The following is a 27,716-nucleotide window of genomic DNA, read 5'->3' on the forward strand; positions in this document are numbered from 1 at the left end:
GTACACGTGAGGTGCGTTTCATTTATGTCATTCCAAAATTCAGTCTACTATATTGAATGTGAATGTGTGTATGGTCGTTATCTTATCGTGTTATTGCAGGACTTTGCTTCTGATTCTCATGATTCACCTACACAGGCAGCCAGTAAACGTCCTCATCAGGTACTTATTCGAGTAGTCTACTACACCGAATTATATGTAGTTTGATCGAGTTATTGACATCTAATACAGGATGAGACTGTAGTCCCTGACGCTGCGGTTATCCCTGTACATGTCTCTCATCCTATCCAGATTGAGGTACTTATTCATATTCAAGTATGTTATTCGAGTAGTCTAACTCTTTAGTTTTAGATATGTATATAATGTTTGATACTCAATATATTTGTAGGTTGCTGCTACTGCTCCCCCTGATTCACAAACGACCCCCATATCCGCTCCCCCTGTTGTTCAGTCTGATGTTGTTCAGTCTGAGGTAATACTCTTTAGTTTTAGAACTTTCCTTTTTCGTACTATTATGTGTCTTATTCATATTCGAGTATAATATTCGAGTAGTCTAACTCTTTAGTTTTAGATATGTGTATAATGTTTGATACTCAATGCATTTATAGGTTGCTGCTACAGCTCCCCCTGATTCACAGTCGACCCCCCTATCCACTCCCCCTGCTGTTCAGTCTGATGTTGTTCAGTCTGAGGTACTACTCTTTAGTTTTAGAACTTTCCTTTTTCTTACTATTGTCTGTCTTATTCATATTCGAGTATGTTAATCAAGTAGTCTAACTCTTTAGTTTTAGAGATGTATATAATGTTTGATACTCAATGCATTTGTAGGTTGCTGCTACTGTTCCCCCTACTTCACAGTCGACCCCCTATCCACTCCCCTGCTGTTCAGTCTGATGTTGTTTAGTCTGAGGTACTACTCTTTAGTTTTAGAAATTTCCTTTTTCTTACTATTGTGTGTCTTATTCATATTCGAGTATGTTATTCGAGTAGTCTAACTCTTTAGTTTTAGAGATGTATATAATGTTTGATACTCAATGCATTTATAGGTTGCTGCTACTGCCCCCCCTGCTTCACAATCGACCCCCTATCCGCTCCCCCTGCTGTTCAGTCTGATGTTGTTCAGTCTGAGGTACTACTCTTTAGTTTTAGAACTTTACTTTTTCTTACTAATGTGTGTCTTATACATATTCGAGTAGTCTACTCTTTAGTTTTAGAAATGTTTGTAATGTTTGATACTCAATGCATTTGTTGGTTACTGCTACTGTTACCCCTGTTATTCCTACTACCGAGCGCACTTCCACTTTTATTGATTTTCCTGACACGAGTTCTCATGTTACTCCTGCTACTGAGTTGACTCCAGTTGCAGGTGGCATGGTGAAATTCGGTAGTAGTAGTGGTGTTATTCCTGATAGTTTGAGGATGATTCTTGATGTACGTATCATGAATCATTCCATTTTTTATGTTTGATTCTTGTTGTACGTATTTTGATGCATTTCTATATGCTTAATGTTTATTTTCATGAATATGTGTTTAATTTGGGGGTTTTGAAATGTATTTGCAGATGGACACTGATGAAGAGAAGTTGAAGGATAAACTAAGGCGGGGTGGTCCTGGGTGGCTTGCTGATATGACGAGGCCATTGAAAAACAGGAAAGTTTTTTGGCTATACAAGCACTAGTGGGGTAATAAGAATGATTTTATTTGGAGAGATCACAGAGGTACTGCTGAGCTTACTTGAGATTTTGTCCAGACCCTAAATCCGGAATGTGATGTAGACATCAATGTCGTGGATGCCTATATAGAGTTGTTGAAGGTTAGGGAGTTCATCCCAGGTCTGAAGCCCACGGCTAAGAAGTTCTTCTTTAACTTCATATTTTTCGTGCAACTGCTGTTAAAAGATTATTGCAAGAACTTGAAGGTAAAACAAAAAGTACTTTTTAGTTCATGCGTTAGTAAGTTAATGATAACTGATAACTAAAATAGAAAGTAAGTTAACTCTTTAATGATAAAGTAAGTTAGTAAGTTAATAATAATTCATAACTTTAAAAAGTAAGAAATGATAATTGATGATAATTGATAACTCTTTGATTTTGTAGTTCATGGGATCTTTTATAATTGTTTCAATGTTGCAGGCCCATCCTGAAGCTGAACTCAGATGTGCAGTTGGTCGGTCTGCATAGTTTATATGATTCATATGCAGTCCAGCGCATTGGGCCACGATTATTGGATTGTGACTTTGCTTTCTACCCTTGCTGCAATGATGCTCACTGGTTTTTTTTCATTCTGGACATTAATCAACATAAGCTCCTTTTAGTTGATCCTCTAGCTGAATGGGGGGATAATCTTAAGGTATTTACTCTCAATATATATATGCAATGACATTCTATGTTCTTCGTAATTACTTTGCTAGTCAATTTACATACACTTGTCATTGTTGGTTACCAATTATATGAAATATTTGTAGGAATGCATATTGTCAGCTATGTTGCATTACTTGGATCCTTCCATATTTGATGGACATAAGATGAAGGTTCATTTCGTACAGGAACGGCCGAGACAGACCAATACCCATGATTGTGGTGTGTACATGTGCAAGTACATGGATGCTATACTTAATTGCATATCGTTGAGAGATGCTGTTTGGGAGCCTGGATTGGGTATTTGGACATTCCGGTATCGCATAACTAGGGAGCTTTCAAAAGGGCTTGCTAGACGGATAAGTGACTATGGGATCCAGCAGAGGAATAGGGGACTATAGTTTACTCTTTATTATGTACATTTCATGTTGGATTGTATATATTTTGGATTTGTTTCGCTGTTTTCTTTGTTATTGATTATGATTGTGTTTACTGGATTGATGTTGCATTTAGATTTGATGGTGATTGGTTGAGTTTAATTTAGATCATGATTGTGGTTGCTTTGATTGGTTGTTGATTGGTTATTGATTTAGATTTAGTTGAAACATGTTGGTAAGTTATAAAAAATAAACGGAACCATGCCGTTTTTTTCTTAAACTATGAACCAGACGTAGGTTTTACCCGCAATTTATATCTAGATCACCCTGATATCGATGTTAGCAGTAGAAAGGTTTGTGACAAGTTTTCTGCAGAAAACTAGTCACAGACCCCCCGCATTGAGTCATTGCGGGAGTGGGCGAGTGCCGCATTGACCCAATGCGGGAGACATGATATTTTACACATTTAACAATTTAGTCACTCAACTGTTTACTCTTACAGTTTGTTCCCCTACGCATTGATTAGTTGCGGGCATTCTAATATTTTTCTTCAATATTAATATCTAATAATTAAATTAATTAAATGTCTTTATTATCCATCATCTTTCTTTAAAATTAATAATTTGTCATTTAATTGATTAAATTTCTCTATTATCCATTTTTTGTCACAAAAATTAATATTTAATTATTGAATTAATTAAATGTCTCTATTATCCATCATTTTTCTTTAAAATAATATTTAATTATTGATTTCATTAAATGTCTCTATTATCCATCATTTTTATATAAAATTAATATTTAATTATTAAATTAATTAAATGTCTCTACTCTCCATCATTTTAATTTAAAATTAATATTTAGTTGACTTTTTAACTTGTAGTTGACTTTTATGATTAAATATTAATATATAAATATTTTGGTGAATATCGTATATTAAACTTATTTTAAGAGTTTTTGTGTTGAAAAATGTTTATAAAATATTATTATAAACAAATTTAATTTTCCTAACCTAAAAGGGGCAGTGAGTTCGAGAAGAACAGAGCACCCCGCAATGAAGTATTGCCGAAGTTGACTTTATTTATTAAATCACTTTTTTTCAAATTTTTCGGTTAGTACTGCATATTTTAATTGTTTTAATAGTTTTGGTGTTAAAAAATGTTTAAAAAATATTATTATTATTAAACTTGGTTTCGTTAAGAAAAAGAGGCAGTGGGTTTCGGTGGGAACAGAGCTTCCCGCATTGCTTCAATGCGCCTCACCAATGAGGCATTGATGGGTGCCCTGCCCCCAAGCAGCCATGCTCTTTCTTTTTTTCCTTTTTTCAATATTTGTTTAAATCTGTAATGTATCAAAATTTCTATCAATAAACAATTTTAACAATACTGCATTCATACATTTCATTACCATATTCGATTTTTTATTTTTTCATTAAAACTAATATTTTAATTATTTTTCGATTATATATCTAATTTATTTTTAAAATTTTAACTTATTATACAATTGATAATAAATGGAAAGTATTAATAAAATTACAAAATATATAATAAATGGTTTCTAAGTCCGTTATTATCGAAACAATAATTAATACATTAAATTCCTTCCGCCTTTAAGCATTGTGGCAGTTGTCACCCGCAATGCCCTTATGCGCTGCAACAATGTTCCAATGCGGGATTTGTGGCACAATGAACCAATGCTGGGTTCCGCAATGAACCAATGCGGGGCACCCGGTGGTTACTACAACCACCCGGGTTTGCGGACCAAAACCTATATATATTGATAAGTCTAATAAATAAGACTAATCTTAAGGAGGTATTTTCTTTACTTCATTAGCCAACCCCTTAAAATGAGGTTGTTATCTTATATTTATAGGGAGTCTCAAATGGGCTCTCTCTTACAAATGGACCTTCTTGGGCTTTACATCAAAGTCAATAATTATTCTAATTACAACTCCTTGGGTCGTCTTCCTTTGGTCCAAGGTCAACCATTTGTCCCCCCCCCCTTTTCTGCAATATCTTCAGATTTGCTTCAAATAATTTGTCCTCTGAGAGAAAAAGGCTTGAAATAGAAACGTGAATTTGCAAAAGTGAGCGTAAAAATAACAGTCAAAAAATAAAAAAAATAACAGGCAAGAAATTTAAAAAAATGAAAGTAAAAGTAAAAATAATTGTGAATAAAGACAAAGCAAGAATATGAAACGGGTGTACTTCTCTCCTTTTCTTTGTGCATGTGCGTGAGTGTCTTACATATGTATATATTTGTATTTTTTCTTTCTTCTTTTTTTTATTGGGGGAGCCAAAAACCGTTCAGTTTCTCTCCGGATCTCTTAAAAGTTCTTTCGGTTGCTGCCACTTCGTCCCTCACCTGTAAGTTCTTTTCTTCTATGTTTTACATTCTTCCTCCTTTTCTTTTATATGCTTTGTCTTGTACAATATCTGGTCTTGTTGTGCTAGTTTTTCTAAATCTTCTTTACTTGTTTGTACTTTTCTGCTTAATCTTTTTCCCCCTTCTTTTTATTTGTTTTCATGTTATGGATATGGAGAGTTCTTCAGCTTCTGTGGAGACTGTATCTGATCGAAATCTTAGGAAAAGGCCCCTCGATGAAGGTGACCAAAAATCTTTTCTTAATCTTGATCACTTAGAAATTCCTGAGAATTTAGTACACTGTAACTCTTTCCACTTCATGAACGAGGATGAGTTGTTGAAGGGGTATTATGTTGAGTCGCAGGCCCCTATTCCCTTAAGCCCTAGAACTGTAGTGTTTAGGAAGCGAAAGCTAGCAAATAATTTGGCGATGGGTAGGGTCAAATTTGCTGGTAAATCGAGTCTAGATTATATTAGTTTTTATGTAAATAAGCCTGCGCCTTCAGGTAAATTAAAAAAGTGGGTTGATTTTAGTAATGGTTATAGGTACCGGGTTCCGGGTCCTAATGACCGGGTTTGGATGATGCCTGAATACGGTATGCACGGGATTCCTTTATTGTTTGAGTTTGGGCTTCGACTGCCGATGCACCCGTTCTAACTGGCACTTTACGAGGCTATAGGGTGTGATGTTGCGCAGTTAACCCCCAATTCTGTTGCTCAAGTAAATGGCTTTATCGCCTCATATCATGAGAAAGGTCGTGTTCCGACGAACCCGTTATTTTTTTCTATTTATGGGATCTGCTATCACGAAGGTCAGGTTTACTTTGATACGCGTCATTAACGAATGAAGATAGTTAGTGTCCATTCGTCGAACTCGAGGTATCACCCCAAGTGGTTGTATTTTGAGGGCCCTGATTTAGAGTTCGTTAAATCTTGTCGTAAGGTTAGTCGCGAGACCCTTGATTTTTTGAATAAACTAGATAAGTATAACGCCGAATTTTTGGATAATTACCATGGGGCGATGTCTCTTTATTCTCATTTGCATTTGAAGGATAATGCATTTCTAGAGGGTCATCCTCGTAAGGCTATGTTCTCCTTTCTTTATTTCTTTTTTTATTTGGATTATTATATGTTTGTCCTTTTAGCTATCATTCTTTTTGTGGATTTCTAATAAGGATTTCCCTTTTCTCTTTTCTTTTTTGTTACGCAGTTGCTGGGAGCTGTTTGAAGAATATTCTTGACAGCGGAGTTCGAGGAAAGAAAATGGACAAAGCTATGATGTTTCTTGTTCAGAAAGCGAGTGGTTCAGCACAGGTCGGGTCGAAGACTGGTTGCTTGAATGTCGGACCCTCGAAGATTGGTAAATCCATTTCAATCGAGTTGTTGGATGATAATGGGGATCGAGTTATGGAGGACCGGATGATGTTGTTGCAGATGATTTTGAGATGCTAAATCGGAAGAGGTCGCGCACAGATAACGATGGAATGAGAGTTGAAGTTGGTCGGGTTGCGAAGAATAAGACCTTGACGATTGTTGGGGGAAGGGTTTTATAAAGAGTTCTTCGGATGTCCATACTGCGAGGGACATTGTTCGTGCTGAGATCCAACCTAATGAAAGATGGACCGGGGGTTCGACCGTGCCAATTCAAGCTTTTAGGGCTTTTCAGCTTCCTCAAGACATGGTATCCTATTCTTCCAAGAAACGTAGTGACTTGGTAGATATGTGTATAAGCCTTGTTGGCCGGGTATGTGCTCTTAATACTAATGATTCCTTTCTGTGTGGGTTTTTTCCTTTCATTGTTTAGTTCATAGGTTTTATTTTTGACCCCTGCACTTTTGTTGTTGCTTTTAGTTTTTTTTTCAGATTTTACCTATATCCTGAGCGAGTTTAAGAATGAAGGTGATGGGGAGTCCGCATCCTAGCTTAATACTGATCTAGCCTCGATGTCCCGGGAGAAAAAGAAGTTTGAGGATTTGTACTCAGAGGCGGAACATCGGGCTGGCGAGTCGACAATAGCTAATTCGAAGCTAAGTAAACAAGTTGGCGAGATGGAAGTAAAGCGTGAATTTGCTTATAAATGGATTGTTGAGTTGGAGAAAGCTTTGAAGGAAGTCACCCTATCGAGGGACGATAAGATGGGAAGGCGTGAGAAGAAGGACAAGGATTTTACAGACGTGATTGCTTCCAACAAGATGTTGATTGAAGATAACTGTCAAATGAATATTGATCTGGAAAAAAGTGTTGAAGACATAGCCAAGGCATTGGGCGATGGGTATGGTCGCTGTTTGACCAGGCTATCGGCTGCCGGTGTGGAGATATCGAGTCATTCCTTCGAGAAGTACGTTCAGGATTTTGCTCACGCGAATGCGACCCCTCGAGATCCTCCCCCACAGGATGATGCTTGAAAGCGGGGAATGCCCCGTAATTATGTAAAAGTATTTTGATCTCTGGAACTTGTTGATTAAGCGTTAGACTAATTTCTTGTTTGTCGTTGTTTATTTTGGACCTGTTCCTATCGGATTTCTTTTAAGGCGTAAAAGTGATATGTCTGTAACTTGGGAGTTTGCTTTCCTATGGTATTATTATATGTGTCATTATTATTTACCTTAAGGGGCTGTATGGGGTGTTCGTGAGATTAACAAAGCTCCTAGTTGGGAAGTTGTTACTGGTTAGTAACTGTATTTATAACATTAATCCTGAAAGAGAAACAGGTTTGCAGATAGCAATTTTCAGGAGCTTTTGAAACGCACAAGAAAAATTTTAAGTTACCACAATTTGGCTCTATTCTGTTTTAATCAAACTAATGGCTTCACATTTCAGTAGATGATTGGTAAGTATGTATGTTTCACAATTTGGTTATTTTCCTCTTTGAATGGAGTGTTGAATAGCGGTGTTCGGAGAGAAATGGACAAAGCTATTTACTCTGTTTCTATGATTTTGATTTTGTTTGTCACATGGTAGTAGTTTCCAAACATAGCTGTGTTACTACCTTGACTTTGTTTTGGCTTGCGAATCTGATGACCTTTCTTTGAAAAAAAATTTGCCATTCATGTTTAATGTCTTTACTTTCGGCAACTTGGTTTTTCTGATGTCAATTTCTGTTTACATTATCTAACCTTTTTTAAAAAAAATCTGTAAAAGATAAAGTAGATAGATAATGAAACTTGTTGCTTCCGGAAATAGATTAAAAGCTTTCATTGTTATAAATTAAGCATCCCTTGATGGGGATCTCATAACGACCCTCATTGCATCGAGGGTTGGTTTTTGGTATGGCATTTATTGCCTCAGGGTTTCAAACATTATAAACAAAATCAGATTACTGATAGAATTTCTTTAGATGAATGCCATTCTAGGCATTTTTTGATTGGCTGACCATTGAGATATGTGAGCTCATAAGTCCCCGTGCTGACAACCTTCGAAACCCGATACGGGCCTTCCCACGTCGGCTTGAACTTTCCTGATACAGCGTATTGTGATGCAGCAGAGTCTCGAAGGACGAGGTTATCAACCCTGAAGCTCTTGGTTTTGACTTTTTTGTTGAAGTATTTTGCAGTCTTCTCCTGCTGTACGATCATGCCGAGTCGAGACTCCTCTCTTGTTTCTTTGAGCAAGTCGATGTGAAAGCATAAGCCCTCGAGTGTGAGAGAAGGGTCAAATACTTCTACTTGTAGGGAAATTAGGCTTACCTCGACGGGTAGTACAATATTGACGCCAGATGCGAGGCGGAATGGAGTTTCACCTGTTGCGCTTCGGGGTGTCGTCCTGTAAGACCATAGCACATTCGGGATTTCATCAACCCAGCAACAAGGGATTTCTTCAATTCTTTTTTTAGGCCTTGTAGGATGGTTCTATTCGTTACTTCTGCAAGCCCATTAGCCTGTGGGTATGTAACTGAGGCCTTGATTTGCTGGATTTTTAGTTCTTCTAGAGCTTTCTCAAACTGCGCTCTCACAAATTGTTTGCCATTATCGGAAACTAAAATCCTTGGGATCCCAAAGCGAAACACAATATACTCCATAAAAAACTCGATCATTTCTTTCTCTCTGATCTTGGAAAGGGGTTTTGCCTCAACCCATTTGGTCGCGTAATCCACCGCTACTGCGATATATTGGCACTGGTTTTTGGAATTTGGAAAGGGCCCTACAATATCTATCCCTCACTAGAAAAAGGGACATGGGGTGAGAATCGAGTTGAGCTCAGTCGTGGGTCGATAGCTTGCGTTCCCATGTAATTGATATGCTTAGCATTTTCTAATATATTCCTCGCAATATTTACGGATTGTGGGCCAGCACAGTCCCTGTCTGATGATTTTAAGAGTCAAGTTCTTTCCTCCGAGGTGTTCACCGCAGATGCCAGTGTGTACCTCAACCATCACTTGTTGGGCTTCCTATGAGGTCAAACAACAGAGTAGCGGTTCAGATAAAGCGCGTCGATACAACGATTAGCCGATAACACGGTAGTTTCTTGCCTTAAACATGAGTGAACGGGCCTCGCTCTTTCCCTCAGGGAGTTTGTTGTCGAGGATATAGTCAAGAAACGGTTCTCTCCATTCGAGGTTATTCTGAATCTGATTAACAGATAGATCATCAATGGCAGGGGCCGTTAGGACGTCGATATATATTGGATCGAGATTAACAGGTAAATTGGAGGATGCTAACTTGGCAAGAGAGTCTTCCTACTGGTTTTCCTCCCTATCAACATTCGAAAGTCTCCATGAAGGGAATTTTTTGAGTAAATCTTGTGTTCGTTCAAGGTATTGAGCCATTCTCTCATTATGTGCCTTGAACTCCCCGTTTATTTGTTTAGAGACCAGTTAAGAATCTCCAAATATGTCAATAATCTCATCCTCAAGGTCCGCTGCCATCTTTAAGCCTGTGATAAGTGCCTCGTATTCGGCTACGTTGTTTGTAGATGAGAATTCAAATTTGAAGGCTTGTTGGATCTTGAATCCCTCTGGGCTGATTAGGATTATTCCTGCTACTCCTGCATCGGCGGTCGAGGATCCGTCGACAAACAATAGCCATGGCCTTAATTGATCTTTGTCAGATTTGTGCGCTTTGGCTTTGAATTGACATTCAGCAACAAAATCTGAGAGAACCTGAGCTTTGATCGTAGTTCGAGGTTTATACTCGATGTAAAATTGGCTTAGCTCGATGGTCCAAGCAGCGAGTCTGCCCGTCATGTCGGGTTTGTGCAGGATTCTCTTTAGAGGTTGATTTTGAGCACATGAATCTCCCTTGCTTGGAAGTAGTGTCGTAATTTTCGGCTGGCGACTACAAGGGCATAGACTAGCTTCTTGACCTGTGGATATCTTGTCTCTGCATCTCGAAGTGAGTGACTAATGCAATACACCATGACTTTTTTCCTTCATCAATCTGAACTAGGACTGCCGCGACGGTTTCATCAGAGGCTGAGAGGTATACCCGCAACGGCTCGCCTGGTAAACGCCGAGTGAGGATGGGTGGGTTTGTTAAGAATGTTTTTAACTCGGAGAAATTCTTTTCACAGTTATCGTTCCATTCAAAATGTGAGGATTTGGAAGCTTTCTTCATTGCTGAGAAAAAAGAATGCATTTTTTTGTCGATTGAGGAATAAATCTTCGGAGTGCAGCGATACATCCAGCTAGTTTTTGTAAATCCTTGATGGATCTTGGTTTCTCCATTTCCAAGATTGCTTTTTTCTGAGATGGATCTGCTCCGATGCCTCTTTGGGTAACCAAGAATTCAAGGAATTTACCCGCTGTAAGACTGAATGAGCACTTTGCAGGGTTTAGCCGCATATTGTTATTTATCACATTTTCAAATATTTCACGAAGGTCGGACACATGGTCAGAGGAAATGTTCGATTTTGTAATCATGTCATCGACGTATATCATCATATTTCTCCCAATCTGTGAGGCGAATATCTTATCCATCATCTGTTGAAATGTGGCCCCCGTATTGATTAAAACGAAAGGCATCACTCGGAATCCGAAGACCCCTTAGTACGTGATGAATGCAGTTTGCTACCAATCTTGGGAGTCCATCTTAATCTGATTATACCCTGAAAAGGCATCCATAAAAGAGAGGAGTTTATTTCCTGCTGTCGCATCGATGAGCTGGTCGATGATCGGCAGAGGGTAAAAATCTTTGGGGCAAGTCCTATTGACATCCGAGTAATCGATACACATTCTCCACTTCCCGTTTCTTTTCTTGACCAGGACCACATTCGAGATCCATGTGGGGAATTGTACCGGTTCGATGAAACCGGCCTCGAGTAGCCTATCAATCTCTTGGTTGATGGCGGCTCTTTTCTCGGCAAAGAATGTTCGGTGTCTCTGCCTTACTGGCTTGATGCTTTTGTTGATGTGTAGTGAGTGTTGAGCGATGACCTCTGGGATCCCCGATATGTCCTTGGGGTCCTAGGCGAAAATGTCAGAGAACTCTCGGATGAGGTTCGTGATATCTTTCTTTAATAGTTCAGGGAGGTTTTTGCCAATCGTTGTAGATTTATCAGGGTTTCCTTCAAATACTTCAACCTCTTCGGTTTCTTCGACAGGAGAGCAAGAGTTGCTAGTGGGTGCATTGACTAGCTCTCTAGGGTCGATGTCAAGTACTTGGTTGACTTCTAGTTCTTCGTCTGCCTTTTTCCTTGGAGAGGTTGTGGTTAAATAGTATTGTCTTGCAGTTGCCTGGTCACCGGTCATTTCTCCTACACCAAAGTCTATGGGGAACTTCTTTTTCAAATGGGAGATGGAAGTTATAGCTCATAGGGCGGTGATCGTTGTTCTCCCTAATATAGCGTTGAAGCTAGAGGAGGCACTGATCACATGAAATTTGACCATCTTCCAGACTTGACATGGGGGAGAACCGAAAAGTACCGACATATCGATAGATCCTACTACGTGGACTTCATTTCCCATGAAACCATACAATGGTGTTCGAGAATTCTCAAGCTTTTGATCTCCGACGTCCATTCTGGAGAAGGCATGATGATATAAGACATCGACGGAGCTGCCGTTGTCAACCAACATTTTCTTAACTGTGTTTTTTCCCACTCGCGTGGTATTGAAAAGGGCGTCCTGATAGCCTTCGATGAAAACGGGACGTTAATCATCGTCAGAGAAAGAAATGACCGGGGAGGGATTCGCTCGAGGGCGTTTAACTGTCGAGGGATTGACATTAAAACTTCTCGGGCATAAATTTTGGAAGAGTTGTGAGAAAGCCCTCCGATGGCTACACCGCCAAAGATGACGTCGATGACACGGTCTTCCTCATCTCGATGGTGGCGCCTGGGCGTATCATCTTGTTGCACATAGTAGACAAGCTGCCCTCGGTGAATCTTTCCTTCAAGGAGGTTATTGAGTTGAAAATATTATTCTGCTGTATGGCCGGTGTCTTCATGATAATCGCAGTATCTGGAGCTTGGGGGTCTGCTAGTTTTCATGGGTCTCGGAGGACGATAATCTGGCTCGATTTTTAGTACTGCCAAAATTGTCGATTTACCGGCGTTGAGTTTAGTAAATTCTTTCTCAGGTCGACTACGGGGTTGCCAATCCCTTTCTCTCATATCCCTCGGGGGTGGTCAAATGTACGCGGTGGTAGTGACCGGCGACGTTCTTGGCGCCTTTCCCGTGCGGGTGATCGCGGGTTGTAGCTTCGGCTCCGTTCATGTCTGGAAGAGCGTGGGGGAGATCGGATGCAGCTTACTGCTTCCTGGAGCATCATCCGATGTTCTATAATCTAAAATGCCGCTTGTAGGATTTTCGGCCTTTTCTCAAAAAATTCTTCTAGAAGCAGCCCGTGTCGAGATTTATCGATACCGGCTGTTAGGATGTTGACAACCATCTGCTCTATTAGATCTGGGATTTCTACTATCTCCTCTCTGAATCGAGTTAAGAAGCTTCGGAGGCTTTCACCCGAACATTGTTGCATTATCATCAAGGACGCTGTGACTTTGATTTCTTTATAATTACTGGAGAATCGAGCTTCGAATTTACTTTTTAGCGTTGTCTATGAGTTGATGAACCGAGGCGGTAGATTGTTGTACCATCGAAGAGTTGTGCCTTGGAGGCATGTGGAGAAAAATTGACATCGAGCGATCTCTGAGTGACCAAAGTAGGCCTTGCGACCGTTAAAAGTGTTGAGAAATGCTAACGGGTCAGACGATCCGTCGAAATGATTGAGGGAAGGTGTTTTCAATGTCCTGTCGATGCGTGTTTTCTCGAGAACCAGAGATAGGGGACTCTCACTGACAGTTTCGAATCCTGTCTGATTGCGCGTTATGGTACGCATATGTGATATTTCCTCTTGCATTTTGGCAAAGTCCTCATTGGAGATAGATTATGTGGACTCAGTTCGTTGTGAGACGTCGGCAGACGATACTGTGCGTTATCGACGATCGCGGGGTTGTAAATATGTCAACTCTGCTGATGGTTCATACTCGTATTCAACATCATCATCCTCATTGTAGAGTTCTTCGTCTTGCCCTTTGTTTTTTATCGACGCTTGTTGGAGTTTTCGGCGAAGGCGGTGAATTTCACGCTGCCACTCGAGCTTGGCTTGGAGCATTCTAGTCTCACGTTCTAGAAGTTCGAGCTCTTCGTCGAAGTAAAGAAAATCCTTCGGATCTTCATTGTTTTGATTTTTTAACCTCTCAACCTTTTCGAGATGAAGTCGCATGTCGCTTGAAAGCACCTTTTTGCCCTTGGATGTCTGGATCCTTAATTGCTGATCTGATTTGAACTTTCTCTTCTTGTCTCGCTGATCTGTATTTGTTAAGTTCAACGGCTGATCATGAGAGGCTCCCTCTGGTGGGGGAAATAAACAGTTCGGCTTTAGATTCGGTTGTCTGGGTGGTCCTTGCTCACCGTGGATTTTAGGATCGGCGGCGATTTCTCTCGTCTGTTCCTTTACCTGAGTTAGTCCAGCTAGTTAGTCCAGCTGTTGCCGGATCAATTTCTTCCACAATCATATCTTGGTTGTTATGTGATCACAGTTAACAATAGATTATGTGAATTGTCATGTTTATGTTTGTAAATGGGCGAAAAATAAAATAAAAGAAGAGGTTAGCTAGCTAGGTCTTTTTCACTGACATTCTCTGTCTATCTATCTTCGAGTATATATGTAGAGCCTAATTGACTAGCTTTGGATGGCTTGTGTCTAAGACATCGACTCTGTTGTTCAAGCCCTTTAGAATGCATGACCTTGAACGTGTAACTCAAAGTCATTGATCTTTATCTAGACAGTACACAAATCATAGACACCATTCATTTATATAAAAATATAGTAATAAACTGAATTAAATTAATAAATTATCCAGGTCGAAGGTATTAACTTGGTTTAAATGACAGTATACAAGAAAAAAATGGAGATGAAAATGATATTAAGATAGATGACTTTGTCTAAATTTCATCATTTTTTAGGTTTTTTTTTATATTTGGAATATTGATGTTGTATGTAGTACCTTATATTTATTTAGAACTTAAATTTCGACCCCGTCGTAGTTCTCAATCATTTTTTGGCATCGGGCGTGGCTGAACATCTGCGATGGGGCCTTCACTTTCCTAATCCGGTAGGGCCGGACGGCTTTGTTTGCCCCAGCTTGGCGAATCACATCCCCGCGCAACGACGTTTGTGCACCCCTTACCGTTCTCGTTCAGTATTTGTAACGGTCGGGAAGGCATTCGTAAAAGCGAAGCCTATTGCCACGCCGACCATTAAATACGAGATTTGGCCCCTTTCTCAAAGATTTGATGGATTATTGGAGTACTTTTGATTTAAATTATGAAACTGATGGTATAGTTATACTATTATATTAAATCTAGTAAGTTTATGTATAATGAATATTTTGTCAGTTTTTTATAACTAGTTAGGCGACTTGTTGACTAGGATTCTCGAAAGTACTCTGCCGGCCTCGAGGCTCAAATTGGCACCGCGATAACCACTTAAATTATTACTTATAAATCAATTAACAAAATCAAGTTTGAAATTTATTTAATGTCACTGGTAGATAGAAATGTGAGGTGCTTAATTTTGAGTTTGTAGTAGTTGGTTCTTATACATTTAGTAAGTCAGAACTTAAAACGTTTTGTCCTTTTAAGTTGCCAACAATTTGTTGACTTATTAGTTATATATTCATTGAACATGTTAATTATCTGGTTCCCCTCAGTCGTCACAGTCTAAATTGTAATATCATTCTTGCTCATACTAATGTATTTTTTGTGTGCCTTGAATAGTAACTGCAAGGAGCCATGGTATACAGCTTGGCAAAAACTATCGGAGGAGCCGTTGGATGGTTGATAGACCGTTCTGCAATATATCTTGCAATGACAGCGGCGTTAACGTGCATCGGAGGAAGTCAGAGAACGAGAATCCCCTCGTAACCATGAGTTATAGAAGTATACATGTAAGGAACTTTTTCTCTAGACTTGTTTTCAAAGGACTAGGTGGTAAGATTACCACTAGTCAACAGTGATGGTTAATTTGCTCAAAGTCTTATTGTGGATGATGATGAGATAAGATTGTAGCTGGGAACCGTTATATAACATGAAACCGTTAATACATAACATATCATTGAGTGCTATCCTATTTTGTATATCCATCTTACATTTCCGTCTAAACGGAGACGGACATGTAAAACGGATGGATGGAGTAAGTTTTACGAACCGGTTTTTACATTTGATAATTGTGTTATAACGATAATATACAAACAGCCAGACAGGTGCAATGGCCAAAATATAGACAGGAGCACGTACAATAATAATATAACTACTTAATTAATTACCCGGATAGAGAAGAGAACTACATGCGATTATTTTATTTTTGTACAAACAGGGGGTAGTAAAATTTTCAAAGAAAACTGCAGCTGCAGTCGACCAGCTTATAATTGTCCCCAAAACCCCACCAAGGTTAATAAAATACTACTATCATTCATACTAGTAACAAACTCTCATGAATTACTCACGCCCAACTCCAAGAAAATCTATCAAACGCATTGCCTTCTTCTCATTATCTTCCTCGTACATTATCATTTTCTCTTGTATTCTGCTGTTTGTGTAGTTGGCTACTGAGTCTGTTGCAGTAGAAACCGAAACAACCTCCGAGTTTGAGTCATCCGAGTTGTACTCATCCAACGCTGCTTCATTTGTCTTGTACTCAACTCCAACTAGTACTTTCTTCTTCACATTATTTTCAAGATTCTCTGCAGCTGGTAATGAATGTAAACCTGAAACAATCACCCATAAAAGAGTTCTGTGTTAAATAATAAGTACTATGATGATAAATAAAAGATTCAATTAAGTGTCCGTATTTCTCCCTCGTCCCACTCAAATTGATTTATTTTGTTTTTTTTCGCTGTAAATACTATTAGAAATATTGTAATAGAGATCTGCTAGAAATTGATGTCTAAAAAATTTTGATAATTTTTTTGAAAGATCAAAATAAATCATTTTGAGTAAAACGGAGACGAGATAATGTTATATGCATAGTGCTAATAAAATCAAATGTACCCAAGTGTGACCAGGGGAAGGATTGGTGGGGCGCCGGGAGGAGTGGATTAAACCTGGACAGGAAATTATTCGGTGCAGAAAATGTAGCAGTAGAAATAGGAAATTCATGGTTAAGTGAAAAATGAGTGCAAGTTGAAGCTGCAGATTCATCACCATTGATGTGATAAACACTAGTACTAGTGTTAGTATTAATGGTGTTTGTAGAAATACTTGCGGATTCATTATTGCATGCAGTAATTATGTTGTTTGTTGAGATGACTGTGGAATCACTGCATGCATTAATGATGTTCCTATTCATCATTTGCTGATCACGTAGATCAGTATGAATAGGTGTTGCTGTGATTCCGGCACCGGAATCAATGTTTTCTGTTGGGAAAATAGTAGTAGAAGAAGTGACATTTCTTCTTCTGTGATTAGAGTTTTGTTCTCTTTGTAATCTGGCCATAATCACATGCCAGTGATTTTTGACAGAGTTATCAGTTCTTCCAGGGAAAAGCTTTGCAATCAGAGCCCATTTGTTGCCGTATATTCTGTGTGCAGCTACAAGTCTCTCTTCTTCCTCCTCGTTAAATGCCTTTCTGTTGATCCTCGGATCTAGCTGATTAAACCACCTCAATCTGCAACTCTTTCCTACAAATTTTTTTATTTTTTCGAAGAAAATCCAAAACAAAACAAGTCATTTCTTGTACAGAAGTGCATATTATTCTCCTTTCGATATACCCGAATATGTCTGGTCTGACTTTTAACGTATGATTTCTAATAGGTTTATCAAAGAAAAAAAATATCTACAATGAATTTACCTGATCTGCCTGGAAGATTTTCAGCAATCAAGTTCCAGTTCTGAGGGCCATAATGAGCAACAAGTTCTTTGAGCTTAGCATCTTCGTGAGGTCTCCAGTGTCCTCTGGCACACAACTTTACATGGACCCCATTTCTCCTCTCTTCACCTCTACCCTGAGTTCCATCATCCACCGCACCACCACCGTCTCCCACATGCCGGAAAGAAACATCCGACATCTCAAAAGTATCCATAGCATCACTCCTCCTCCCAAAACAAGCCTCTTGTATGGACAAACAAGGTTGAGGAGAAGAAGGTTCAAAGTTCAAATCTTGAAATATAATTTTATTTCTACCACTTGGGTTGTTTTGTACTATAACCATGTCTGAGTGCAAAATTTAAATATGTTCAGAACGATGAGCTAAGAAATGGAACTGCTAATACAGAATATAGGAAAAAATAAAACAGGGGGAGCTAATAAAAAGTTGAAACGGAAAAGAAGAAAAGTTGAAGCCACACGATTCTCTCGCTTAACAGTTAACACTCTCCTTTCTTTTACTAAAGATGTAATGAAACCACTGCACTTTCCTCGCTATATATACAAGTCCTAATGCGTTTCTTGGTTTGTATCATTGTTCACTTTTGTATTCTACTTAGTTATATTAAAGAAAAACAACCTCACAGCTGTACATTAAAATCCAAAAGATTTGACAAAATATAAGTTAGGGATGGATGGATTTCAAAGATTATTATTATATTTTTCTTAGATTTTATCTGCACATTACAGTTAAACAAAGTAACGGTTGTGTTATGGGTAACTTTTGGTGACAACATCAAACTCTAGATTAAAAATTTAAAGCACACGGTTTCAGAAAGTCATATGCCTCTATCCATGTGTATGTGCATTTTAGATATAACCATTTATGAAATTTATATTGTCGAGAGTCTACTGTGAATTTATAATTGATTGATGTTTTATACTCATTCCGTCCCTCCAGTTTCTATACGTATACTGTTTACACGCATTTCAAGATTTTTATAAAATACAGATTCATAATGTTTTTTTGAAATTTTCTTTTTTTAATAAAAGTTTAAACATAAAACTTTTATTCAAAAAAAAAATTAAAAAATATTGCGGAGTTATGTTTTAAATGAGCATTGAAAAGCGTGTCAAAACGTAATGTATAAAATTTAATGAGACAGAGGGAGTATAAAACTAGCTTTATTACCTGTGCAAGGTATGGGCTAGCATTATTTATAAAAAAATTGCTATTTTTTGTGTATTTTTACGATATTTGCGTGTTGTTTCATATCATATTCTGTGGTTCATGTTAAAAGAACTACTGCAACGACGAACATCCTTAAATTTATAATGTGTCGCGAATGTAAAGTTTAAAATGCACTTTTACCATTAAAAATAATGGTTTTCTATCAAGTCTCAATGATTTTTTCAACTGAAAATACCAAAAATATTATAATGTTTAGGTGTCATGTTTATCAAAATATGGGGGCAAAATAGTAATTTTTTTTGAACGGTCGAACTCGAATTTCAAATTACTCGGCTCATAAGGTTCACGAGTCTTAAGAGCCGATAATTTTTTTAATAGAAATATATTTTTATCTAAATATTTAATATTTTACTAATATTTTATATATTTATTAGAATCGAATTCGAGCATAACCTATCACATTTCGATTTTTTGTCTATATTTAGTGAAATTGATTCAAGTTTTCGAGTCGAGCTTGAGGCTACCGGACTATTTAAGACCCGAGTTTCATGCTTGATTTAAGATTCGGGTGAAACCGAGCTCGTGCTCAAGCCCAGACATTTTTAATCGAGTTCAAGTCTGAAAGTTTTCAACTCGGCTCGGCTTAATTATACCCTTAGTTGTTGTAAAGTTGGTATTTCGAAGTGAGTTAATTACTCAAGTCTCAATATTTAATCAAAATGGTAATATATACTCAATAAGTTAATATGATAACATAATTTTAATAAGTTATTTATTTAATATTCGTAATTTTTTTATAAATAAAAAAAATAATTAAAATCACGTGGTTGCACGTGAGTATAAAGTTAGTATATTGTAGTGAGCTAATTACTCAAGTCTTAGAATGATTTTATTATATATCAATATTAGATTATATAGGTTTAGTCATCCAATATAAAGAAACAAATATATAAGTCGGTACTTGATATTATCAAAATATAATCAAATGAGCCTCTAACTCAATCGATTGAAATCACATGTTTGGATATAGCTGTCACTGATTCAATCTACAAGCCAGTAAGATTTTTCCAAATTTATTCAAATAAATGCGCAAAATATTAATTTCAAATTATATGTTTTCCCTAAAAAATTTGAAATTATCGAAATTTTTATGACCTGAATTTCGATTTTGAAATTTAAAGTTCGGTTGAACTCAAGTTCGTGCTCGAACCCAAACAATTTTAATCGAGTACGAGCCTGACAGTTTTCGACTCGACTCGGATTGATTATACCCTTAGTTGTTATACGAGTATAAAGTTAGTATCCCGATGTGAGTTAATTATCCGAGTTGCGATAATTAATAAATTATTATTATATGGTAAGATATTATCAACAAGTTAATATGATAATATATTATCAACAAGAAGTTATTTATTGAATGTATAAATTAAAAAAATTATAATCTCGTTGTTGCACAGGAGTGTAAAATTATTTTATTGTAATCAGCTAATTACCCAAGTCTTAGAATAATTTTATTCTATATAAATATTGAATTATATAGGTTTAGTCACCAAAAATAAAAAAAGAAGTATGTAACTCAATACATGATTTTATCAAAATTCAATTAAATGAGCTTCTAGCTCAATTAGTTGAAGTCATATGTTTGCTATAAGTGTAAAGTTAGCGGATCGAAATGAGTTATTCAATCAAGTCTCAAATTATTATGTTTTATATAAATATTAAAATAAATATAAAATTTAATATAAGGTAAGACATCTCATGTAAATAAATAAGTTTTAACTCAATACTTAATGTTATAATATTTTAACCAAAAATGTCTCCAGCTCAAGTGGTTGATGTGTTTAATTTGCAAATAGTTAGCATATGTTCGATTTCTAACAACAGTAATTTCGAATAAAATGTTTCCCCAAAAACTTGATGCTGCAGATGATAAAGATAACAGATTTTATATAAATATTAAAATAAATATAAAATTTAATGTAAGTCAAGACACATCGTGTAAATAGATAAATTCTAACTTAATACTTAATGTTATAGAAGTTTAACCAAAAGTTTCTCTATCTCAAGTGGTTGATGTGTTTAATTTGCAAATAGTTGGCATATGTTCGATTCCTACCAACAACTATTTTTATATTTATTAAAATTCATGGGCAAAATAGTAATTTCGAATAAAATATTTCCCCAAAAACTTGATGTTGCAGTATTATAAAGACTAGTATATAACATGGTTGTTTTTATCATATATATTATAAATTCTAATTTTGATTATACCTCTCAAATAAAACTAATTTTTTTATAATTTTAATATGTTGCCGGCAGGATTCAAACCTTATACCTCTTACATAATATTAATTTTTAAGAATAAATCTAACGGTCAACAATGATCGATAACCAAATTTTCAATGTTTCGTCTTTAATATAATAGTATAGAGAGAAATATAATATAAGTTTCCTATTTTAAATATAACAAAATTGATAGACGATTAATTTTAGGTGTCCTATTTTAAATATAATATGAAGTGTCATAATATAAGTAACCTATTTTAAATATAATAGAATTGATAGGCGTGTAATTTAGGTGGCTTGTTTTAAATATAATATTAAGCATCCTATTTTAAATATAATAGAACGACCAATAACCAATAACCAAACTTTTAATGTTTCGTCTTTAATATAATAGTATAGATAATAGATTTATATCTATTTAAAATACTACAAAATTAAGAAACTAATGAAATATCAACTCAAGCAAGTTATTCAGAAAATAAAATATGCAGGAGTATTCTGATTTGACAAATAGCACATGCAACCAATAGAACAATCTTTTGTTGATACATTTTTAACATCAAAATTATAAATAAAATCATATAATGTATATAATAAAATACTTTACACTTGCTCCACTTCCCCCGTAATATCAACTTTTTTCTTTGCCAAACAATGACAAGGAGGAGTATCAACTTTGCTCAAAACTATTTCCTATATTCATAAAAATGTTTTCCATTTGTATTAGACATGGTTGTTCATACACATTTTTAATTATTAATATCTTTAATTTCGTATTAGTATTAAATATAAAAATTTTATTATATTAAAGTACCTATAAATACGAATTCAACAAAATCACTTATAATTATATTTGATCTTATAAATTAGACGTAAATTAATAACCAATTATTTATTATAAATATTATGTCTCAGAAGTCAAATAGAAAACATATAATGTGGAGGGAGTAATGCTATCAGAAAATGTAAATGTAACCGCCCGTGTGGATTGTTACTTGTTAGTGATTTGTTACTCGAATTGGTGTTGTCAGAAACAACTTGACTTGAGAAACACCCACTTAAAAGTCTTCCTCGGGCTTTGGGAAACAAGTCTTTTGTCCTATTTGTAAATCCTCCCGAACAAAATCAAACCAAACATATTTAGTATATCTGCAAAAGCGGTGTCTAAAAAGAGTATGATGTACGCCGTCCTTCTCCTCGTTTAAAAAAGAACGAAGAGGCTGTTTTTAAAAAACAAAAAAAACCCGGTTTATATGTGAACATGTATAAATATAGAATATAACTATAAAAAGATATACTACTCAATACCAAATAGTGACTGTTTGTAATCATTTTTATCTCACATAAAAACATTTTTGATATCTTCAACTCAATCTTAGTTCTAATTATCATTTTTATTTATTTATTGTCACTCTATCATTCCTTTAAAATACAGTGGGAATATGCAAATTAATAGAGATTCAAAAGGTTAAGCTGAGTTCTATGAAGTCCACCTTTTTGTCGGAGTTCTCGGAGTCCATTTACATTCTGTAAATAAAATATATTGTAAAACGTGTTATTTTGCAAAGCATGTTACACAAATAGCATAACTTCAACAAAATCATGCAAATCTCATATATTTATAGTACAGTATGTATGTTCTGCAATATGTTCTGCAACATGAACATTTATGTTCTGCAAACTAAACATATTTTGTAGAATAATATATTTTTGCAATGTTCTGCTTATAAAATGAATGCAATCTACAAGATTTTTAATAGAATAGTGATGTTTGTCGAAAAATAAAATGTTTTGCAATATTTTAAGCTAGATTTTACTTGCAGAACATATATGGACTCCGAGGACTCCAATTAAAAGGTGGACTTCATAGAACTTTACTCATATATATATATATAATATATAATATAAGATTCCGTCATCGATTTAAAGAAAAAAGAATTAGTGAGTAATAATTAACAAAAATACGATTAGACCCGGTAATCTATGAATATTTAAACAATATAATTGTCCGGGAACAAAGAGTGATACATGGCTGGTTCAGATGTTGTAAAATCATCACATTCTACAAAGGACATTTGTAAGTAATAACTTATAGTTATTTATTATTTTAGACTCTCAAATTAAAATTTGAAAAAATATTAACAGCATACTTTACAAAATCGTATATATCATATCTTTTTTACTATTTTTTTTCTTTGTCATATTTTATATGAGCAACCTTTTTTTTAAGCATTTCAGTTTTCTTTTTGATTTTTGATTTATTATAAAATTAAAATTAATAATTTATAGTACAAGTTAAACAATTCTTTTTGTCAGGTAACTTAAATAAATTTGAAGAATTACCATTCACAAAAACCCTCTTTCGAACATAAAAAATGACTGACAAAAATCAAATGGTCGCTTACTCACTGTTGTTGCCACTGGGAATACTTGGTAGTCAATGGTTGTAATCGAATTATATTTATAGGGTGATTATCAAGTCATAGAAGTCCGAAACACACGCAGTTCAAAATTGTTGTAAAGATTCTCCTATATACACTTAAACCTCTGCAAATGAATACGATCAAAATATTTAATTCAAGATTATTCATTTATCGAGTTTAAAAATATATTGATCCTATCATATTGGAATTGTAAAAATATTTATTTGACAAGATTAATCATTTATTGACTATTTATTTATTGAGATCTTACTAAAAAAAGTATTCCTTTAACACAAAATGTATTGACTGTATAGTAAAAAAAATATTTTTGTTTAAAATTTTTTTAAAAAAAATTATTATTTTAATATCAAAACATTTAATATGTACAGAAAAGTATAAAAAAGAAATAGGAGTAGTAGTAAAAGATGATTGTGGAAAAAGGTGAAGAGTGGTCTGTAAAATTTGCACTCGTATGAATGGAAGACTGAAATAGGAGAAGGGGGGCCATTATTGGGAGAAGAGTGGGTTAGGAGTTAGGACTTATGACTTATGAGTCTTATGACTTATGCATTGCAATTTGCAGTGCAAGGTGAATCTATCTTGTCTCCCGTCAGAACCCTGGCGCATGCTCACCAGCGCAAAATTTCACCAATTTAATCAAATTTCGTATAGTGTTATTTTTGTGTTTAACCTTCAGTATAAGATATGCAGTATATGACATAAATAAATATTATAATTAAATTTTAATATTTTTTATAAATATATATAGAATTATAATAACTATATTCATATTTATTTTTAAAATATTATTTGATTATATTATATTGTATAAAATTGAGATCTAATTATATTTTTTTTATATATTTTATAACTTTTTACCTAAAAATCTTATATTTTAATTTATATTAATATTAAATTTAATATATATTAATATTTAATTAACACGACATACACAATACGAAACAATATGAAATGAAAATATACGAACATATATGTATACGAACTTTAAACATGTCGATTTTGTTTTAAACATTCAAGTATACAAAACACGAAAATACATTATATAAAAATATACGAGAACGAATGTGGGGTCTAAATTTAACTCCCTTATTTTCCACGACCCTACCTCCTTAATGGACTATGCGTCTAGGCCTGTCAATGGAGCGAAAATCCGATCCGACCCGATCCGATCCGAGGCCATTTTAGCGGATATGGATCGACCTATTAAAAATCTGATCCGAGATCCGATCCGATAAGAAAAATCCGATTATAAATGGAGCGGATATGGATTTAGGTCGATCCGATCCGTTAATAAGCCGATCTGGTTTATATATATATAATGTACTAAAAATAATTTTTAATAATTCTAATTTTAAACGTATTATCCTCTAATCAAGTCTCATTATTTATATTTCGTTTGGTTCGGTCTCTTTAGTTCAGTCCATTTCTATAACCCTAATTCTTTTACCGTTTCGAGTCGCATAACCCAAGTCTCAATTCATATAACACTTTCATTTCGCAACATCAATTTTTTTCATTGCTAAACTTAAAATAATGTACAACCCAATAGTATGTTTGTTTCAAAAAGCGTATTGTAGTTTGTAATTTATCTTTGGACTTCGTTGTATTCTACTTGTTTATCAATATTTTTCGAAATTATCAATTTTAGATAGATATTGTAATAACTTAAGTTAAAAAATAAATATACATAAATGGAGCGGATATCCGATCCGAAATCCGTGATCTGAACGGATCCGGATATAGACCGGCCTATAAAAAATCCGGAGCCGATCCGATCCGAATCCAAAAAAATAAATGGATATGGATATGAATTTAGGCCGATCCGATCCAAACACGATACATTGACATGCCTGTATGCGTCCATGCGAGTTTGCCCTTTTCTTTTGTTTTGTTTTGTTTTTTCGTAAACTAACAATGATCTCATCGTTGCCCACGTGTGTAGACATGTTTATGAGATACGAACTTAGACAACTATATATTGAATTATCTCAACAAAATCCAAATTTGCAAAAGTACTAAAATATATATTAAATTATCTTTATAAACCTTACCAGCACCACAAAAAATGTACTAAATAAAATTAAAACTACATAGTAACACATTAATCTATCTATACAAGCTTTTCCTAAACAACACAAAGACACTGTTTGTTGTCATTACTGTTTTTTTCTGACGAATATTTTAAGTAAAGTGACTACCTGAACTAATGTTAACAGATTTCCTTGGATATTTCACTCACTAACCAAGTCATATTAAAGGGTAATGCAAGACAAGATAGCTTTCTTGACATTTCCCATCCAACAATTCTGCTAACTAACCAAGTCTTATTAAGGGTAAAGACAAGCAACTAAACTGGTAGTATTATTTTCAAAATAATTCAAGTTTCCTTAAATAAAAGGAATCATAAACAAATATATCGTTGATTTCAAGTTTTTCAACTTATTTAAGCTTTTTTTTCCTAACTAACTTATGTAAGTTTGACAACATATGAATCCTTTCACTCACTCATTGGACTCATAACATTGTTATATGCAGTATTCTGAATCATTATTAACATTATTATACGCAACTTAATTAGTTAATCAACGAGATCTCCAAGATGCTTATTACTATGTAACACTTTCGACAAAGATAAACTAATAAACTAGTGCGTTGTTAACTAGTTACATAATCTTATAATAGCCGTCAATCCCAGTTAACTTATCTATATTTCATAATAATGTATACTCTTAACAAATTATGAAGCACTTGTATTCACACACACATGCACAGGTACAAAATAGTCAACACTGAAAACTAAGAAAGCTTGTCCTGTTACTGTTACCTCTGACTTGCCTAATCTACATTGTACCGGCTGATGCGCGGCATGGGCAAATGTTGACAAAATTGTGCGTCAAACTCATTTGGGAGTCGCAATTACAGACTCACAGGCACGCGTCTGTTTAGTTTCCTACGAGGCTTACCTATCTACCCTTGCTCCCCGGTTTAGAAAAAGAGTAAAAATATATAATAATGATAACTATTTTTTTTTTACTTTTTCTTGTATTTATGCTCCTTGGCCTGACACTTTCATTTATAATTGTGTTTCCGTATGTTTAAAGAAAAAAATGTTATAGTAAAAATTTGATATTGGATCATATCAGGTCAATTGAGTTCTAATCAGGTTTTGAATTGTAACGCAGAATGGCAAGACACGCACTAATTTAGGAAGATGCATATTGTGACTTTGATATATAGTTAGGAATGCTGACGTAGGGCAATGTAAACATGAAGAAGCTAAGAAAAATGCAAACTCAGGGGTGTTCGGTGTAGAATGGAAGATGGCAGAAGACATTTCATTAACATATTTTTTGTGGGTACAAATAGAAGAATTTCCTCGCGAGTCAGTCAATAAGAAGGATGTTCGTAAAATATGAAGGCATGATGAGGTATACCTGATGTTGAAATTCTTCTTCTAGGTTTAACGAGTGTCTTCGTTGGGGATACGGGACTTAGTGTATATTTTTGCAACGTTATTTTTGTCAATAACGGGTGTCCAAAAGTTTGGGATCACCTGTTTTGCTATTTGACGAGACTTCTCATTCGGGGACAGGGATTTAGTAAATTGTGGTTATACCTGCGTGTGTAAACAAAGGAAATAGCCGGTAGCGGAGTGATATTCTTGCGCAACGAGATGCATTATCCGTGAATTTTTGCACGTACGTACGGCCTTGAGACTTTCCGGTTGAGACTCGTAATTGAACATTCTTAAAACCAGGAGAATATGGTTTTCAATATGTTTTCCATTAGGTCCAGGGATGAGAAATCTAAACTTATTAGATTTTCTTATTCTCCAAAAACTACGATGGGCTTAATAACCTGTAAATATGGTACCTAAACACATTCAAAGAAATTGGACGAAAGAGCCTTAAGAGCCACCAATAACCCCAATTAATATCACCATCAATTCATTATAACCACCATATTCTGGCGGCTTTTCCGAAAAAAATTCACCATCATAAATTTTATTTCCGGCGATGAATTTCAAATTTTATTGTTATCAAATTACTCATTCAAAAGGAACGAAAGTCAATAATAATTAATACATTTTTGACATACTTTCATTATAAAAAAATGGAAGAAAGTTTGTTATTTATATCACTTATTTATTTTCCTTCTAAAAATTGCATAAGGTTTTTCCGGACAACCTTATTCTTAAAAACAAGGTAAAAATGTGGCAAAAAACATGGTAAAAGACCTATTTGTTTGTAAGCGTATAAATCTATTTTTTTTAAAAAAAATCTTTATATTTAGAGAAAATAATGCGTTTGGACGTCTGAACCTAATTACATTTAAACCTCGATAAGAATGGATAAAATAATAATCTTGTCAAAATAATTATTTTTTCATATTTCAATAT

General features: G+C 35.2%; 1 protein-coding gene and 1 long non-coding RNA gene across 2 annotated transcripts; one reads left to right on the plus strand and one right to left on the minus strand.

Annotated features, from left to right (window-relative positions):
• The first annotated feature begins 1,253 nt into the window (after window positions 1-1,253).
• LOC141710630 (uncharacterized) lies at window positions 1,254-2,908 on the plus strand. The gene is made up of 4 exons (XR_012570988.1): window positions 1,254-1,428; window positions 1,559-1,915; window positions 2,130-2,346; window positions 2,462-2,908. It is a non-coding gene; the product is annotated as an uncharacterized LOC141710630 (long non-coding RNA).
• Window positions 2,909-15,836: 12,928 nt separating this feature from the next.
• Window positions 15,837-18,078, minus strand: LOC141710631 (uncharacterized). The gene is made up of 3 exons (XM_074513190.1): window positions 17,381-18,078; window positions 16,581-17,210; window positions 15,837-16,297 (listed from the first exon to the last, which is right to left on the minus strand). Exons 1-3 carry the CDS (start codon window positions 17,739-17,741, stop codon window positions 16,029-16,031), a joined length of 1,260 nt encoding a protein of 419 aa, XP_074369291.1. The 5' UTR covers window positions 17,742-18,078; the 3' UTR covers window positions 15,837-16,028.
• Between the last annotated feature and the right edge of the window lie 9,638 nt (window positions 18,079-27,716).

Source organism: Apium graveolens, chromosome 3 (genome assembly GCF_009905375.1).
Source record: "Apium graveolens cultivar Ventura chromosome 3, ASM990537v1, whole genome shotgun sequence".
In the NCBI taxonomy this organism is placed as follows: Eukaryota; Viridiplantae; Streptophyta; class Magnoliopsida; order Apiales; family Apiaceae; genus Apium; species Apium graveolens.

Excerpts from the sequence above, each read along its gene's own strand:
- LOC141710631 (XM_074513190.1), bottom strand. The coding sequence starts at position 17,741 with ATGGTTATAGTACAAAACAACCCAAGTGGTAGAAATAAAATTATATTT. Across the intron at positions 17,211-17,380 it reads AAATCTTCCAGGCAGATCAG|GAAAGAGTTGCAGATTGAGG; the intron begins GTAAATTCATTG and ends AAAAATTTGTAG. Across the intron at positions 16,298-16,580 it reads CTTCCCCTGGTCACACTTGG|GTTTACATTCATTACCAGCT; the intron begins GTACATTTGATT and ends TGATTGTTTCAG.